We start from the raw sequence: 15,059 nt of genomic DNA on the forward strand, positions 1-15,059 counted from the left end.
TTTCAACTCAAAACCGGGAAATATTCTGAAAAATCCGGCAAAGACCCAAGAAATTTTCATAAAACTTCAAGAAAAAACGTGAAATATATGCATATGGAAACTTTTATTTATAGAGGCTGATCAGGGGTGTTCCAATCTAAATTTTCAATTTTAAAAATATTAGCAAGTTTGTTTTGATGAAACTAACTCAAAAGTTTTATTAGTTGATACAAAAATCCACCCCCGAAAAAAAACAGGAAATCTGGAATCCTTAATTTAAACATATGTTTTTAATCAAAAATCTTTCAAAACAAGATACACACAAACATTGAGAAGTAGTAATAACATTAATCAAGGAAATTGACTCAAGGTATTTCTATTATTCGAGGTCTTTAGAGCCAGTGCCAGTACAAAAAAGCTACATCCGAGAAAACACCTTTTGAAATTTTTGTTCTGCGCTTTTTTCCATATATTTTATTTATGAATAGAAGTTTTCAACGAAAGTAAACAAAAATCACCATTCATAGTAGAAATAGTTGAATAAGAATCGTCTGGCGTTATTAATTCAGAATTGATATTATTTCAAATTTTACGCCCAACAGACAAAAACCAAATTTTATATTTTGTTGAAAACAAGTATTTCTTAGAAATCGCTGTAATTTCTAAAGATTTCAAAATCGTAAAATTTTTTTTATCCTTAATCAATCACAAACGACTTAGAGCATTTAGTTAGAAATTTGGTAAAAAAAATTATATAAATTAATCACAAAATGTTAACTTGAATAAACCATAACTTTAATAAGATTCAGAATAACTGCTTTAAACTCATCAAGTTATGATAATAAAAATCAAATTATGTTAATATACCGAATCAGTAATTGTTATACTCATTCGTTAAAGTTATGCATAACAAAGTTGATATCGATTAATGTTGTTTCTACACATTTCCACATTTTTACCCATTTCCAAGTGTTCATCAGCAATTCGTGTTTATGTATGTATGTATGTATGTAGATAATCCACCATGGGTGCACGGATTCACCGCAGTTTCGCCAACGTATGCGCTAAATTGCATTCTTTAGATTATAAGTTCGGCCAATCTTCAATGCAAATTACCACATACCCGACACCATGGCTTCGTGTGAACTGTCATGTAATGAATGTATTTCGTGTATGTGTATGTGTATGTCTTATTTGTAGAACGAGCAAACAGTTTCGCAACCGTATAAAATTCGTAACATTCTCAGTGTTATGAATCTACGACAGGTATTCCGCATGCGTGTAGATACCTGCCCAGCTGGCAACTGATTGAACGTTCATATATGATATTATCAATAAATGAAATAATTATACAACAGAATAATCTCACCTTTATACCCAACTTACCTCAAGACACACTAAGCTTACCTTTAGCTGTAGCCGACCTTAATCACCTTAACCATATTTATTTCCATCTGATCTAAAATAAACATTTTTGAAAGTATTAAAAAAAAGCGATGCAAAACATTTGAAACAAAATATCGAAAATGATAGATTCATTTTAAGTACAGAAAACTAAGAACAGTAAACATGACCGCGTCCTGCTAATAATATTCAAGGAAGATGTATTGTTATAATAAACGAATAAAAAAAATTGTTATAATAAATGTTCACATCATGTTGGCGATGTACATGCTGTAGGAAATAAACAATTTAATTACATGGAATTCAGACGTTAATTGCGATATAAATGAATAGTAAACAGTGAGATTCGAGGATAGAGAATCTGCACAAATTTTAAGTATACTAATAACTGAAACTGTACATTCCATGAATATCTGAAAATAAAAAAAAGTAAGTATCTTTCCACAAGTGCACCCTTATATTGATTGAAAGTTTATTCACTTTAAACACATTAATTTAAAAACTATTCCCTTTGACACTTACAACCTATTCCATATTAGGTAATGGTTGCACCATATTGTCATCTAAGTCGCATCGCATGTTGCCCTTCTGGCCACGACACGAAACTCGCCACCGTATCCTGAAAAGCCCATTATGGTCTAGAATTAATCGTCAAGTGTTCAAATTTTACATTCCAGGATAGTTTTTTTTTTATTTTGCAATTGGGCGAAAAGCATATAAATTTAAGTTTTATAAAAAACATGATTGTTATGCTCCATATTTAAGAAAAATATTATTGGAATGGCTCTTAGAGATAGCTATTTATAAACTTTTTGTTGGTTCCATCCCTTTTGAAAAAATAAAGGTTAAATTCTTGTATTTTTTTTCAAATGATAAGACGAAATGACTAAAATTAAGAATTGGTTCTCAGTTGCAATACTTTACGGTTTTGAATTATTTCAATGGAGAAATATTTCAAATCAGAGATTCATTCATCCCTCAGACGAAAGAAACGGGGAAGACGAGGAGCGAATGAATTAAAATGCTTTTGCCGTAATAGTATGTTAGCCACGTAACCTTGGCAACGTATAGCTGTTCCCCCATTTTGTTGGATAAATTTGAGTCATGTCTTGGGTCACCCGAACAACATGCACGTAGACCCTCAGCGTTGCAGCAATCTGGAAAGCACAATCGTCGCCTACTTGATATGAATGAATTAACCTATTAGTGAAAACTACGAGAGAGTGGTTAGAGGAAAGGAAGAGGAGAAATAAATTTGAATTATGTATAAAATCCTATGGTATCAGCATCTCACTAGCACCTGTGGAAATGTATACATACATGAGTCGTGGAATAGCGACGGGTAAGAGAAGGATGGTATATATCTATATGGAATTTCCTTACCGGTTTTCTATCAGCTAGCTAGACTCAGCTTCACCCAGGGTAAAATGAACTGAAAATTATGATTGATTCTTCTATCGACGCAACCGTATTTTAACTCCACCCGCCCTAAATAAATTTTTTTGCACCAATCTTCCACCTGACCTTTATGCTCAGTTGATATTTAAACCAAGGTAGCACATCATCACTTTATTTGATTAATTAGAGTTTTTAATGGCCCCGCTAAGGCGCGCTAGGCCAGACTTGCTCAAAGCCCGCTCTCCCACGCATTTATCAATCATAGCCCTGCTTATAACATACTCTTTCTTCTTCGCCACATTGGACACTTCTTCTTAGTAGTTGTCACCAAAATTCATTGCGATCAATCGCAGCAAGCCGGTGGATTTTGCTCATGCATTAACACGTCGAGGAGGAAAAACTAAATGATGCACCCCATAATTCTTTGGCAATTTTCACTAGGCACAAATCTTAACACCAAATTTTATTAAAAGCCAACTGGCAGACACTCAAAACAGATATAAACATTGAAACCATCGCCTTGCAGACAAATATATCAGCGCATCACACTGAAAAATCATTTTCAACAAGATAACATCACTTTTTGAGATTTAAAAGCCCCTCCACAAGTATCAAAACCAGTTTTTCGAGGGTTCCTTTGCTGCAACAGATTAACTTTTAGCAAATCCCATTGTGGTCATCAGCAATTCGTGTTTATTGGTTTTTAATATAATTCATTCTATAAAAAACCTTTTCGCTTCTGTAGATGTATCTAAATAGAGAAATCACAAACCAGATTAATAACATTCAGGATACTTCTCTTTCTCCAAATATGCTTTAAAAAACTCTTCAAGCACGTTTCACAGAATGTATTCCATTTGTTATGATTGTGGCAAAAAGTACGTTACAGGAGAATGGTTATCTTTTCCAAAATCTTGAAACCTGTACTCATATTCCAATATCAAGTCCGATATCAATTCAGCGTATGTATCATTTTAGTGATGTCTGGCTCTTGTTCCAAGCTATTGAATAAATTTCTACGTTGAATAGTTCCCGCGGATTTTCAAGAACCTTCGAAATTACAAATAATTATTTGATTTAAATTTCAAAAGCAAAAATTGGAAACGGATTCGAATAATCTTTTTAAACGTTTGCCTTGTTATTCAAAAATATAAGTTCCTTGTTCTGTTTTATTTAGGTGTAATTCTCCTTCCATAACATTGAATTTAATCAAAGCTCCGCTGGCCACATTTGACGTTCGCGGGTCAAATGTAGCCCGCGGGCCACGGTTTGGCCTACCATAATCTCAATTTCTCTGGATTTTCTTTTTCCAATTTTCTCAAAGAATATTAAACTTTACTTTTGCCCCAAAGTTAGAAATTCACTTGAAGCAAAGATATGAAGTTGAATCGCAGCCGACCATAGCCTAGAGGATAGCGTGTAACTCTTCTAGGCCAGAGGTCATGAGATCGAATTTCGGTCATGGCATACATAGTACTCTCTCTATGGGCTGGTGGTGATAAAATTAGTAAGATGCTAGCCATTCTATCCTTGAAAGATGTACGCCTTTAGTCTAATGTAGAATTTAGATCTCTTCAAAGAAACATGAAGTTTCACTGAGATCCTACAGTGTTCGTTTTTAAATAACGATATTAATGTTTTGAAAAAAAATTATAAATATTTAACTTTTTTGATCAACTGAGCTAGAAACTCATACACATTTTTTTCATTTTTTTTTTCCAAATGTTGTCATGATGAATTATTTGTAAGAACTTTAGTTGGCCCACATAGTAGTAAACCAGTATAGTAGAATTTTAATTCGAGAACCAAATGACTCAATCTCAATTTTGTGACGGAAATTTCACTGTAATACACGCTATGAGTACGATTGATTTTTCGAATATGAAGGAATGTGTAACTATCAAAAAGCTATGAGCACAATTGGTATTGACATCATTAGAAAAAGCTTACTTCCATCGAATTTTAAAAGTTGAAAAACTATCTTCTCCGTTTTTCGAGATCAGATACTCAACATTTTATTCTGTCAACTACTGTAAGTCGATATTTTTATAATTTCTCGGATAAATATGGTAAAATTTCTCTTCCCGTTCCACAAGAATAGAAAAAAGGGGTTGAAATAATTATTCTGGAAGCCTCAGGAAAAAGTTACAAGTCTAAGTCAATCTTCTGAAAGTTTCGAATGGAAACACTTGTCGGAAATCAATAAAACGAGAAAAACACTTTCCTTACATGAATATGGTGAAAAAGTTTCTAATTTCTTCTTCAGTTTTGGATGATGAATTTTTATAAATGAAACGTGAATTTTATCCGATGATAAATACTCAGCAAACACATTTGTAGGTATATTTCTTAAAAACTTTGTAATACGTCTCATATACATTATAGAATGATCGTATGAAACTCGAAGAACGGCATAATAGAACACAACGACGAAAATAATTTATTTTAAAGTATTTGGTACTCATAAATGCCAAAAAATGGTGAAAATTTCATAAAATAAAATAAAAAACAAATAAAATTGAAAACCAAAAATGACAAAAAATTACTGATGGATGGAGAATGACAGAAATTTGGCAAATTTTGCAATAATAAACATTATTGTTAAAACAAGGAAAGATGATGATTAAAAAAAAAACGAAAAATTACTAAAAATGTTCAAAAATGGACTAAAAACTATGTAAATGATAAAAAAATAGTTATTTATTTTTGAAAATTTATAAAAAAAATGTTGAGTAAAAACCCATTCAATTTTGGCAACACAAAATTTTTTCATTTAAATTCCGATCAACGAGCCTGAATTGAATTCTTCATTTTATTTTTGAATTTAAAATTGATCCCATCCTTCAAAAAGCTCAAATTTTGTATGTAGTTTCACTCACAATTTCCTAAACATCTTGAGCACTGATTTCATTTGATTGTTCCAAGAAGCTGATAAATCTGTGGAAACTTTGTCATGTACTTATCCTCCTAGAAGTGGTTCCAAGCAATTTATACGCTCTTACCTGTGCAGATATCCGGCCACGTTTCAGTCTCTGAAGATCGGTTTGACTCCAGGCGCTCTTGGACCAGGGTGATATCTGCTTCAAGTCGTCCTCAAACCTGTGGGAAAGTGGAAAGTGGAACGAGAGAAGTAAACACGAACAAATTGAGAAAAAGTTGTTACAGTCGTCAGTAGGATTTGGTGCAAGTAAATCGGCGAACCGAGTAGAATTGTTAGCTTCATTCGACTGGACTGGACCGAGAAAGGGTATAGCTGAAGGCAACCTTTTTCCAGTCCAATCCTAGACGAGGTGCATCTTCTACCGGACGAATGTCACGTACCGAAACTCGTTGAGTTGATTATGTAGAAACTTTCGAATGTTCCACGGCAAATCGTTGTGGCCGTCGATTAAAGGCACTGTATCGAGCAGCTGGGTGGCCACCTGTAGTCGTTCCTCGAGCGGCGCCCCGGCGGAAACTTTGAGGGCAAACGGGACGGCCACTCCGGCAGCCCCGGCAATCAGCAGAATCGAAGTTACCGCAAGCCACTGCCGTGAGGGAAGGTCCCATTCTGGTGCAGGTGCAAGGTAAGTTGGTCGGTTCGCAATTTTTCACGTTACCAGTCGGTTTGTGTTTTTTTTTTCGTGCAGTTTCCGTGAGAGCAGGAAGAAACGAGAAATCGAATAAATAGAAAAGGATTATTAGATTATAATACTCTGGACTTGGGCTATCCGGAGCTTGGGAAAGCAATTTTCTGCTTACTTATGTACTGGCTTCCGCGAAGCAGCTGTAAGTTGAAAATAGATTTTCCGTTTCGGGACTCGAAAACAAATTGGATAAAATGAGCTTGAAATTGTTGCACTGGAAAACGACTTGTTTCTTTCAACAAAATCACATTTTCTAGATTTACATTCTCTCGCTGAAAAATGCATTTTGAACGTAACATTAGGCTTAGAGGATTTAGGTCGTTGAAAGTGACCTATTGCTAGTAACATTTATGTTTTTAAATATTTTGTATGCTATTCTATTCTGAAAGCTTTCAACATTCCGAGTATTTTTTTTCGCATTTTGAACATAAATGTGGGATGAATCAAAATCTCTATAAAACAAAATATAAACAACAGCAAACCATAATAACGGGATAGTTGCATTATACTATCGCAAACAAAAAGATCATATATAAACAAAAACATTGCCCAGCAATACATCTAACCGAAGACAATTGTGCCTTACACACAACATAGGAACAGGTCGGTGATTAACATCCATCTGAGACTGCTGGCTTTATTCATTATGTTGCGTGTTGTTACAGGTTTACTGGGAAATTTTTGCTTTGTATGCCTACAGGTGCTATGATGGTTCAACTATGATTATTGATCCCCTGCAACGGAGCATTATTCGCATGTGGAATTGCAACTGACTATTCAGTTTTGGTTTATTTAAGCAAGGGATTAGAAACTCAGTTCAAGGTTTTGTTAATTGTAAAATCACATTTATTGATTATAAGTTCTGCTTTCATTTTGAGTTTTAAGAAAAATATATTTGACAAAGATCCAATATCTTTGATCCTTCAATGACAAACCCCGTGTTATAATTATTCCAATAAATCAAAATAACACTAGTTTATAAATTTTATATAAATCGTGAACTTCATGTTTGGAGGTTAAGCAAGTGATGCATTCTTCTCTACACTCAAAATTTGAAATTCTCAATCTAATTTTCATCATTGAGTAAGGTTAATCAAGAGTAACTATCTTAACTCATAAATAATGCCAAAACCTCGAAAATTAATCACAGTTCCAGAATTTTGCTTCAGTTTTCCAAAATTTTCTGATTCTGACTATTTTGTTGAAGAATTCAAATTGCAAGAAACCGCATACTTATAATTTTGATTGTGAGATCAATTTTAAAATTTCAATTTCTTTACTAAGTCATTTTGAATACCGTAAATGGGATGAATCGAGACAATTTTTCGACTATTTCTGTGATATTTCTGTCAAATTTTGCTCTTCTAACACCCGATTTGTTTTAGATGGTGTATTATGTTGTCCTGAACAAAACTTAATCATAGAAAAGAAAAAAGGAGAAAAGGGTTTTCCACTATCAATTTTTTAACATTTTTTTTTATTCTTCCCCAAATGGGGTAACAGTCGATTGTTTTTCGAGAAACTCGTGTACTTAAAAACTGTTCAAAATTAAAAATTTGTTTTTTAAGCTTCCATCATTTAGAAGGCAAATTAGTGCATAGTTTTTCGCTTTGTAGATTTTTTGTTTTAAATTTTTGCAGTCGCCTTTTTTTATCACTCACACCAGGGCCGTAGGAAGAACCGACTCATGGGGGGGTTTTGGTGACTGACTTTTCTTTATGATTTTTTTTTCTCAACAACGCACGAATAAAAAAAAATGTTTGTAACATTTCTACTGTTTTTCTTTTATAAGTACTTCAAAGTTTACGTATTAAATCGAAATTTTAGAAAATTGGTCCATAATCTAAAAAGTGAGCTAAATTTGCTTTCATTGATGATGAAAATCTTTGAATTTGTTTAAGAGTCTGGTATTTAGATGAAAAACGGTGGATTGGGGAATAAAATAAGTTTTATTAAGAGACTCTTCCATTGCTATAAAAAATATTTTTTCTACAGTTAAATAAATCAAGCCCAATCTTCCAAAATATTTTTAAAATTCAAAGATTATACCTTAGAGGAAAATAAATCAAATAGTATGCTAGCATAACTCAAATGGTAAAATCTAAATATGAAACCTCATCCTACAAAATGTAACACATCACAGGATTTTGTTTGTTGGATTCTGAAAATTACAAATTTGTATGTCCTTAATGTGTTAATAATGTTAAACAATACACTGGCAAAGAATTTTGTGCACATTTTTAAGGTAAAGTTTTTTTTAACAGTAAATATTTTTTTTTAAAAGAATCAATTCCATAACGAAAATCCTGTAGATGATTTTTTTAAATTGGGTTTTTCAGGATAAAACAAAAAAAAATCAAATTCTACCTTTTATTTGTTATTTTTAGCTAAAATCTGTTGACAAACTTATTTTATATAAAAAATTGAAATCTGAAAATTGAATTGACAAGCAATCTTGTATGTATGTTGGTATGTTGGTAATCCACCATGGGTGCACGGATTCACCGCAGTTTCTGCCAAAGTATGTGTTCACATGCATTCTTTAGATTATTATGTTCGACAAATCTCCAATGCAGCGCGCCATCATACCCGGACCCCATGGCTTCGTATGAACTGTTATGGATGAACGAATCAATCAGGTGGGCTAGTTTACTTACAGGTATTCCGGCATCCGTGTATATACCTGACCAGCTTGCAACTGATTGAACATTCCTATTATATAGTCAGTTATAAAATGAAACACATCTTACCTGTCGGCAACTTAAGGGAATCGAACCCAAAAGTTTTTCTTGCCGATACCGGGAATCGAACCCAGTACGCCTGGCGTACCAATACCAGACTCGCGCCAGCCTATCCGCTAGACCACATCGGCGCTTAATTGAATTGACAAGCAATCTTAACACATTAAGACTCGCAAAGAAATTTTTGACGAGAAACACCGAAATTGGGCATTCTGTATAACAAAAACCCCTTGACTAAGTTTTACAAATTAAGCGTTTTTAAGTTACGGCAAACGTCGTCTTCAATTTTGTCGAATAAAGTTTAACACTTAAATTCAGTCAATTCGAGTTATCCTTCGAATTTTAGCTCACTGTTGGCAAGTGAAAAAATGAGATGTCTCGTTTGGTCCGCAATATGTTATGATATGATCTCTTGCATTGCTCAATAATTTATGAAGATTGTAAAGATAAACCTTTTTTTAAATTTTGAATCTGCATTTTGGATCTGATTTATGAACCTGAGTTCAAAAATTGAGCTATGAATTTGTATCCGAATTTCGATACGATTTCAGGAATTTACAAAAAAATACGATTTACGAATCTTTTCCAGATCAGAATTTTATGAACCAAGTTATAGAGCCGTCATGATACTATTATTTTAATTCTGTAGTTCAGGTTTAATCTAAATTCACTATTAAAATCTTTTTTTTTTAATCGGTATTGTGAATCAGAGATAAAATAAGAATTAACAAAGATCAGAGCCTTACTTTTCAATTTTGGAAGATTAAAATTTTTGAATTTTGTGTAAGAATTAGGTTCAAGAAAATCGAACTTTTATATAAAATAAAATTTTGTCTTTTTTTCATATTCGGAAAACTATTATCTAAATATTGAAAATGCATATGATCTCGAAAAACGTGATTCAAATTTGATATGAAATACATAACTAAATTTGAACTTAGATTTAAAGCAGCTTTTTATTTCTAATTTCTTATGATTGTTCGAACTGAAAACCGAGAATCCTGAACTGTATACAGATTCCAAAATACGAAAAACTTTACGATAAGTACACTTTTGGTTATGGGAATTATGGAATCAGAAACTCCGAAATAAGTTTGATTTAATTCAACATTTTATATTCAAATCTGAATTTTAATTAAAAAGTGAGAAAATTTTGAAAAAGTGCACGGAAAATAAAAAAAAGGTAAAATTTACCTTTTTGCGAGGTGAATTTTTTCCACCCCTCTTTCGAGGTAAATTTTACCTTTTTTTCATTCACCTATCAAAAAGGTAAATTATACCTTTTTTCAATTCACCTAGCAAAAAGGTATATTTTACCTTTTTCACATTCACCTAGCAAAATAGTAAATAATACCGTTTTCCCATTTGCTGATTTAAATGGTAAATGCTGGTTGGTTTGATTGGTTTCTTCAATAAGAATTTAAAAAATACAAAATTCTATCAAAAATTATATTTATTGGAGATAAATAGGGACTGGTAATTCGGCTTCGCGTTCTTCCGAGCCGCCATGGCCGCTGAATACTCCTGCGTTGCGTACATTCATGACCTCCTCTGTTCGGCTAATCCGGTCAGGTTCGGCTTTTCCGGCTGAAGGATGACGTGGAATACACCTATAAGCTCTATGGGTCGATCTAAAACAAAAGCAATGTATTATGAAGAGAACCAGCACAACAAAATGATATCTAAGAAAACACTTACCATTCTATTCCGATTTTCACATATTATGCACAAAGCAAAACTTGTTCCTGAATGACAAAACAGCTTAACCTCGATAAACGGGTTCGGCGAATAGTCACTTTTTTTCGAGAAGAATTGTACCGTTTTGTTTAGCTCAATCCAGGTCAACTTCAGCTCGCTACGAGGTAAGTTTTACCTTATTTGGTTTTACCTTTTTTTCTAGGTGAATTATACTTTTTTATTCAGCTCAATTCAGGTGAACTTCACCTCGCTACGAGGTAAGATTTACCTTTTTTGGATTCACCTTTTTCCTCGGTGAATTGTACCTTTTTTCCAACCTCGATTCAGGTAAATTTTATCTCGCTGTGAGGTGAGTTTCACCTCGAAGAGGTAGAAGCTACCTTTTTGGCTTTCACGATCGTTTACCTTGGCTATCTCGGTAAATTTTACCTTTTTATTATTTTCCGTGTGCAGCAGAATTTTGGACTTGGGATGGGGTTTTGAGGTTTTCGCATTAGTTTATTGTCTAGATTGTTACTTAACCTTATTCTACTTGCATTATTTGTTTCGTTCAAAATTGAAAATTTTAAGTGTAGAGTACAATTTTTTGCTTGCTTTTTTTTACCCTCATGGGGGGGGGGGGGTTTAACCCCCAAAACCCCCCCCCGTTCCTACGGCCATGACTCACACTCATATTCCAAGAAAAAGTGATGATGATGCCTAGAAGGTTATGGAGAAAAATCAAATAAAATTTAGATTTTTATTTGTAGACTTCCTGCGAAAGTTGGAAGCCCTTTTTTTCTAGGATCAACATAAAAATAAATTTCCTTCAGATCTACATTATTTTTCACAATATTGAGGGATTTTGAACACATGTCCCGATTAACCCAAAGGTTGGTAGGCCAAAGAATGTTTTGTTAAAATGTTTCACCGTTCTAAGAAGTTTAAATTATTTTTTTCTTTGTTTTTTCGCCAAAATCATGTTGAAATAATTTTTCGCTATATACCAAAATTGTAGATATGTCACGTCACATTACTGTCACAACACTTGTCATGGTATAAAATTTGGCGAAATTATTATGTTTCAAAAAACTTTTTTTTAAATTTATTGAAGGAATGTTTTGGTCCTGAAAGGAAAACAAATAATGTGCAGAACGCATGATTATCGGATCACAACAATTTTTCCCACTTGCATCTCGATTCATCTCCATGTCCCACCCAATTTTACGGTACATAATTCAGCTGAAAATTACAAAGTTAAGGTAGAATTTTAGTTGACTTGCCATCTTTTTAATGGAAAAACCAGGTTTTTATTTTTTTTTTAACATCACCATGATATTAGTTGGTTGATTTTCAATGAAAAATAGTTTTTGTAGTTTTCCTGCAAAACAAATGGCAGGGATTTCCATATTTTTTATGTATTGATGAACATTGTCAATATTGCAGTATAGTTTTCAAAAGTTAAATTTCAAACTAAAATACGAATTTGAATAGGTTTGCAAGAATCAGATTTTATGATTTGAACCTAAAATTCTGTGACGGTTTTCTGTGCCGCATTTTCTTTAAAGTTCATTAGGAAATCATGTCAAACATCAACATATTGGAAACTACTTTCAGTATTAATAGAAAAAAAAAACAATTTACATTACCTTGTTTTCATATTTTTATGAATGAGAGTCAGAAATAAAAAGTCAAATGTACCATAAAAATTGATAATTTTGAAAATCTGTACACAATTTAGGAAATCTGCGAATTCTGTGAAAACTTTTAAAATTCTGTGATCTGTGACACAGATTCTGTGACGAAATTTTGCTCGAAATTCTGTGATAATACGATTTTTCTGTGATTTCTGCAACCTTGTCCATGAGGCGCTTCTTGCTACGGCCCTGTTGGACAGCATTGCTTTTATTTGAAATCTCTTTCACGTATATTGATGGTAAATAAATTTACTATCGATTATCTGAACTTCATTTTTGCGCATGATCAATAGTATTGTTGATATTAGTGAAGTTGTGTTAGAAGAAAAAAAAATTAAAGGACATTCTGTTCGTCGACAGTTTAAGACTAGATGATAACATTTAAAAACATGAATTTCTATTGACCGTAAAATGTTAATAAAAAAAAAAGATTCCTAGTGGTTATTTATCAATATCGGATCGGATCGATCGACTGTGCACCGAACCGAGGATTGCCGTGGAATCCTTTAACAATGGAGCAACTGAACGACCTTGACCTGGCTGACGATATTGTTTTGCTCGCCCAAACACAACAAGACATGCAGAGCAAACTCAACGACCTCACCGAAAGCTCCAAGGCAGCAGGTCTCAAGGTCAATGTCGGAAAGACCAAGTCGATGGAGATCAACACAGGAAATCCCTCCAGTTTCATGGTAGCTGGGCAACAAGTTGAGAAAGTGGAGTGCTTCCAGTATCTTGGTAGCCAGATAACGCCTGATGGTGGTACCAGGAAAGACATCGAAACCCGGATCAGAAAGGCCCGATTTGCGTTTGCGAGTCTCCGAAACATCTGGCGGTCACGCCAGATCTCTCTACGAACGAAAATCCGAATCTTCAACTCAAACGTCAAATCCGTATTGCTGTACGGGTGCGAAACTTGATGCACATACGCGGCGACGACGCGAAAACTGCAAGTATTTGTAAACCGCTGCCTGCGGGACTTCATCCGCGCTTGGTGGCCTGGCAACTGGATCTCGAATGAGGAACTACATCGCCGGTGTCATCAAAGGGCGCTAGAAATCGAGATTCGGGAACGTAAGTGGAGATGGATTGGGCACACGTTGCGAAAAGATGAAAACGAGATTTGCAGAGAGGCGCTTGACTTGAATCCAGAAGGTCATCGAAGAAGAGGCAGGCCCAGAAACTCGTGGCGGCGAAGTCTAGCCGCTGAAATCCGAACTGTCGACGAGAATCTTGACTGGGACCAGGTGAAGACGCTGGCTCCGGATCGTCAACAGTGGAGGTCTTTTACCACGGCCCTATGCACCGGAGGATCGGCGCGGGATCATTAAGTAAGTAAGTAAGTAAGTATTTATCAATATCGGTTAAAAATTGAAGAAGTTATGTTTTGTTAAAACAGTAATACTTGCATTTTTGAATAATGTCACGACTCGCAACTTAGTTAGTACAGATAAGTATAGGAAGAATTTAACAGGACAAATGTTACTTGCTCCAAGCTAAAATTGATCATTTACTTATCAGAAGCCAACCCAAGTAACAATTTTAGCTTTATTATGGTCAGCAAAATTTTGTTTGGACTATAGCATTAATCTTCATAAAAAGCTAAAGCGCATTCTATAACATCACCTGGACTCTAATAAAGCCAAAATCAGGCTATTTGGCCCTACCCTAGAAACGTCATCAAGACATATCATTGTTTGTCATCAATGTTGGTCACCAAAGCTTTTAAAAAGCTATTATTAAACATGTTAGAAATTTTTGTTTTTTTCGATTCTGTGAGCTCTCGGAGTTTTTTTCTTATTTTTTTCCAGCAACCATAATGGTTCATGAATGATGATTGCATTATTCAGATATGATCTGGTAAAATTAATAGCTAAAAAACCAATGTTTTATCCATATAATGAGCGTCTTTTCTACTGCCAGTCAAGATTTTAGGTAAAATGTGTATGAAATAGTACCTTAAAATAAATGCGCCTCGTCAAATCTGATGGTCAATCATGATGTAATTGATGGAAAAAAGGCCTGAAAAAATATTTTCCAATGCTTGCATTGTCAATCCATCAACATGGCGTCATTTTGTGCCCTTCGATTTTGCAACCAACATGGCGTGAGTCATTCATAGTTTTATTATGGTTTAATGATGACCCCAAAAAAAGCTACGATTTGACGTTTCTCTCGCAACCAATTACACGCTAAGGATGAGTTCCTCATTTCTGAGTTGTTAATCATTAGTACAGTAAATGAGGGCAGACTTTTTGAATGAAAAGGGATTGGTTGTGAATGACCCGTGGAATAAACCATGAGTTGAAGTCAAATTTCGTTGTCTGACGCCATCTTGAAATCCAAGATGGCGGCTTCCGCTGAACTTTAAAATGTTGTAAATGACTTGAATTCACATGAAACCCCAACAAAATAAGTATCGGGTAAAAGGGCTAAACGAGTAGAAGTCGAATTTCGCTATCAGACGCCATCTTGAAATCCAAGATGGCGGCATCCGCTCAACTTTTAATGCTTTAATGCTGACAAAAGCGATCAAC

At 34.2% G+C, this 15,059-nt stretch overlaps 1 protein-coding gene across 1 annotated transcript in view; it reads right to left on the reverse strand.

Moving 5' to 3' along the window:
- Window positions 1-15,059, reverse strand: part of LOC129746102 (uncharacterized) — a 271,077-nt gene that overhangs the window by 81,847 nt on the left and 174,171 nt on the right. Inside the window, exons 7-8 of the mRNA XM_055739564.1 lie at window positions 6,103-6,331; window positions 5,784-5,880 (exon numbers count right to left, since the gene is read on the reverse strand). Coding sequence (XP_055595539.1) covers window positions 5,784-5,880; window positions 6,103-6,331 — 326 coding nt within the window. The remainder of the gene's footprint in view (window positions 1-5,783; window positions 5,881-6,102; window positions 6,332-15,059) is intronic.

Source organism: Uranotaenia lowii, chromosome 2, assembly GCF_029784155.1.
Source record: "Uranotaenia lowii strain MFRU-FL chromosome 2, ASM2978415v1, whole genome shotgun sequence".
Taxonomy (NCBI): Eukaryota; Metazoa; Arthropoda; class Insecta; order Diptera; family Culicidae; genus Uranotaenia; species Uranotaenia lowii.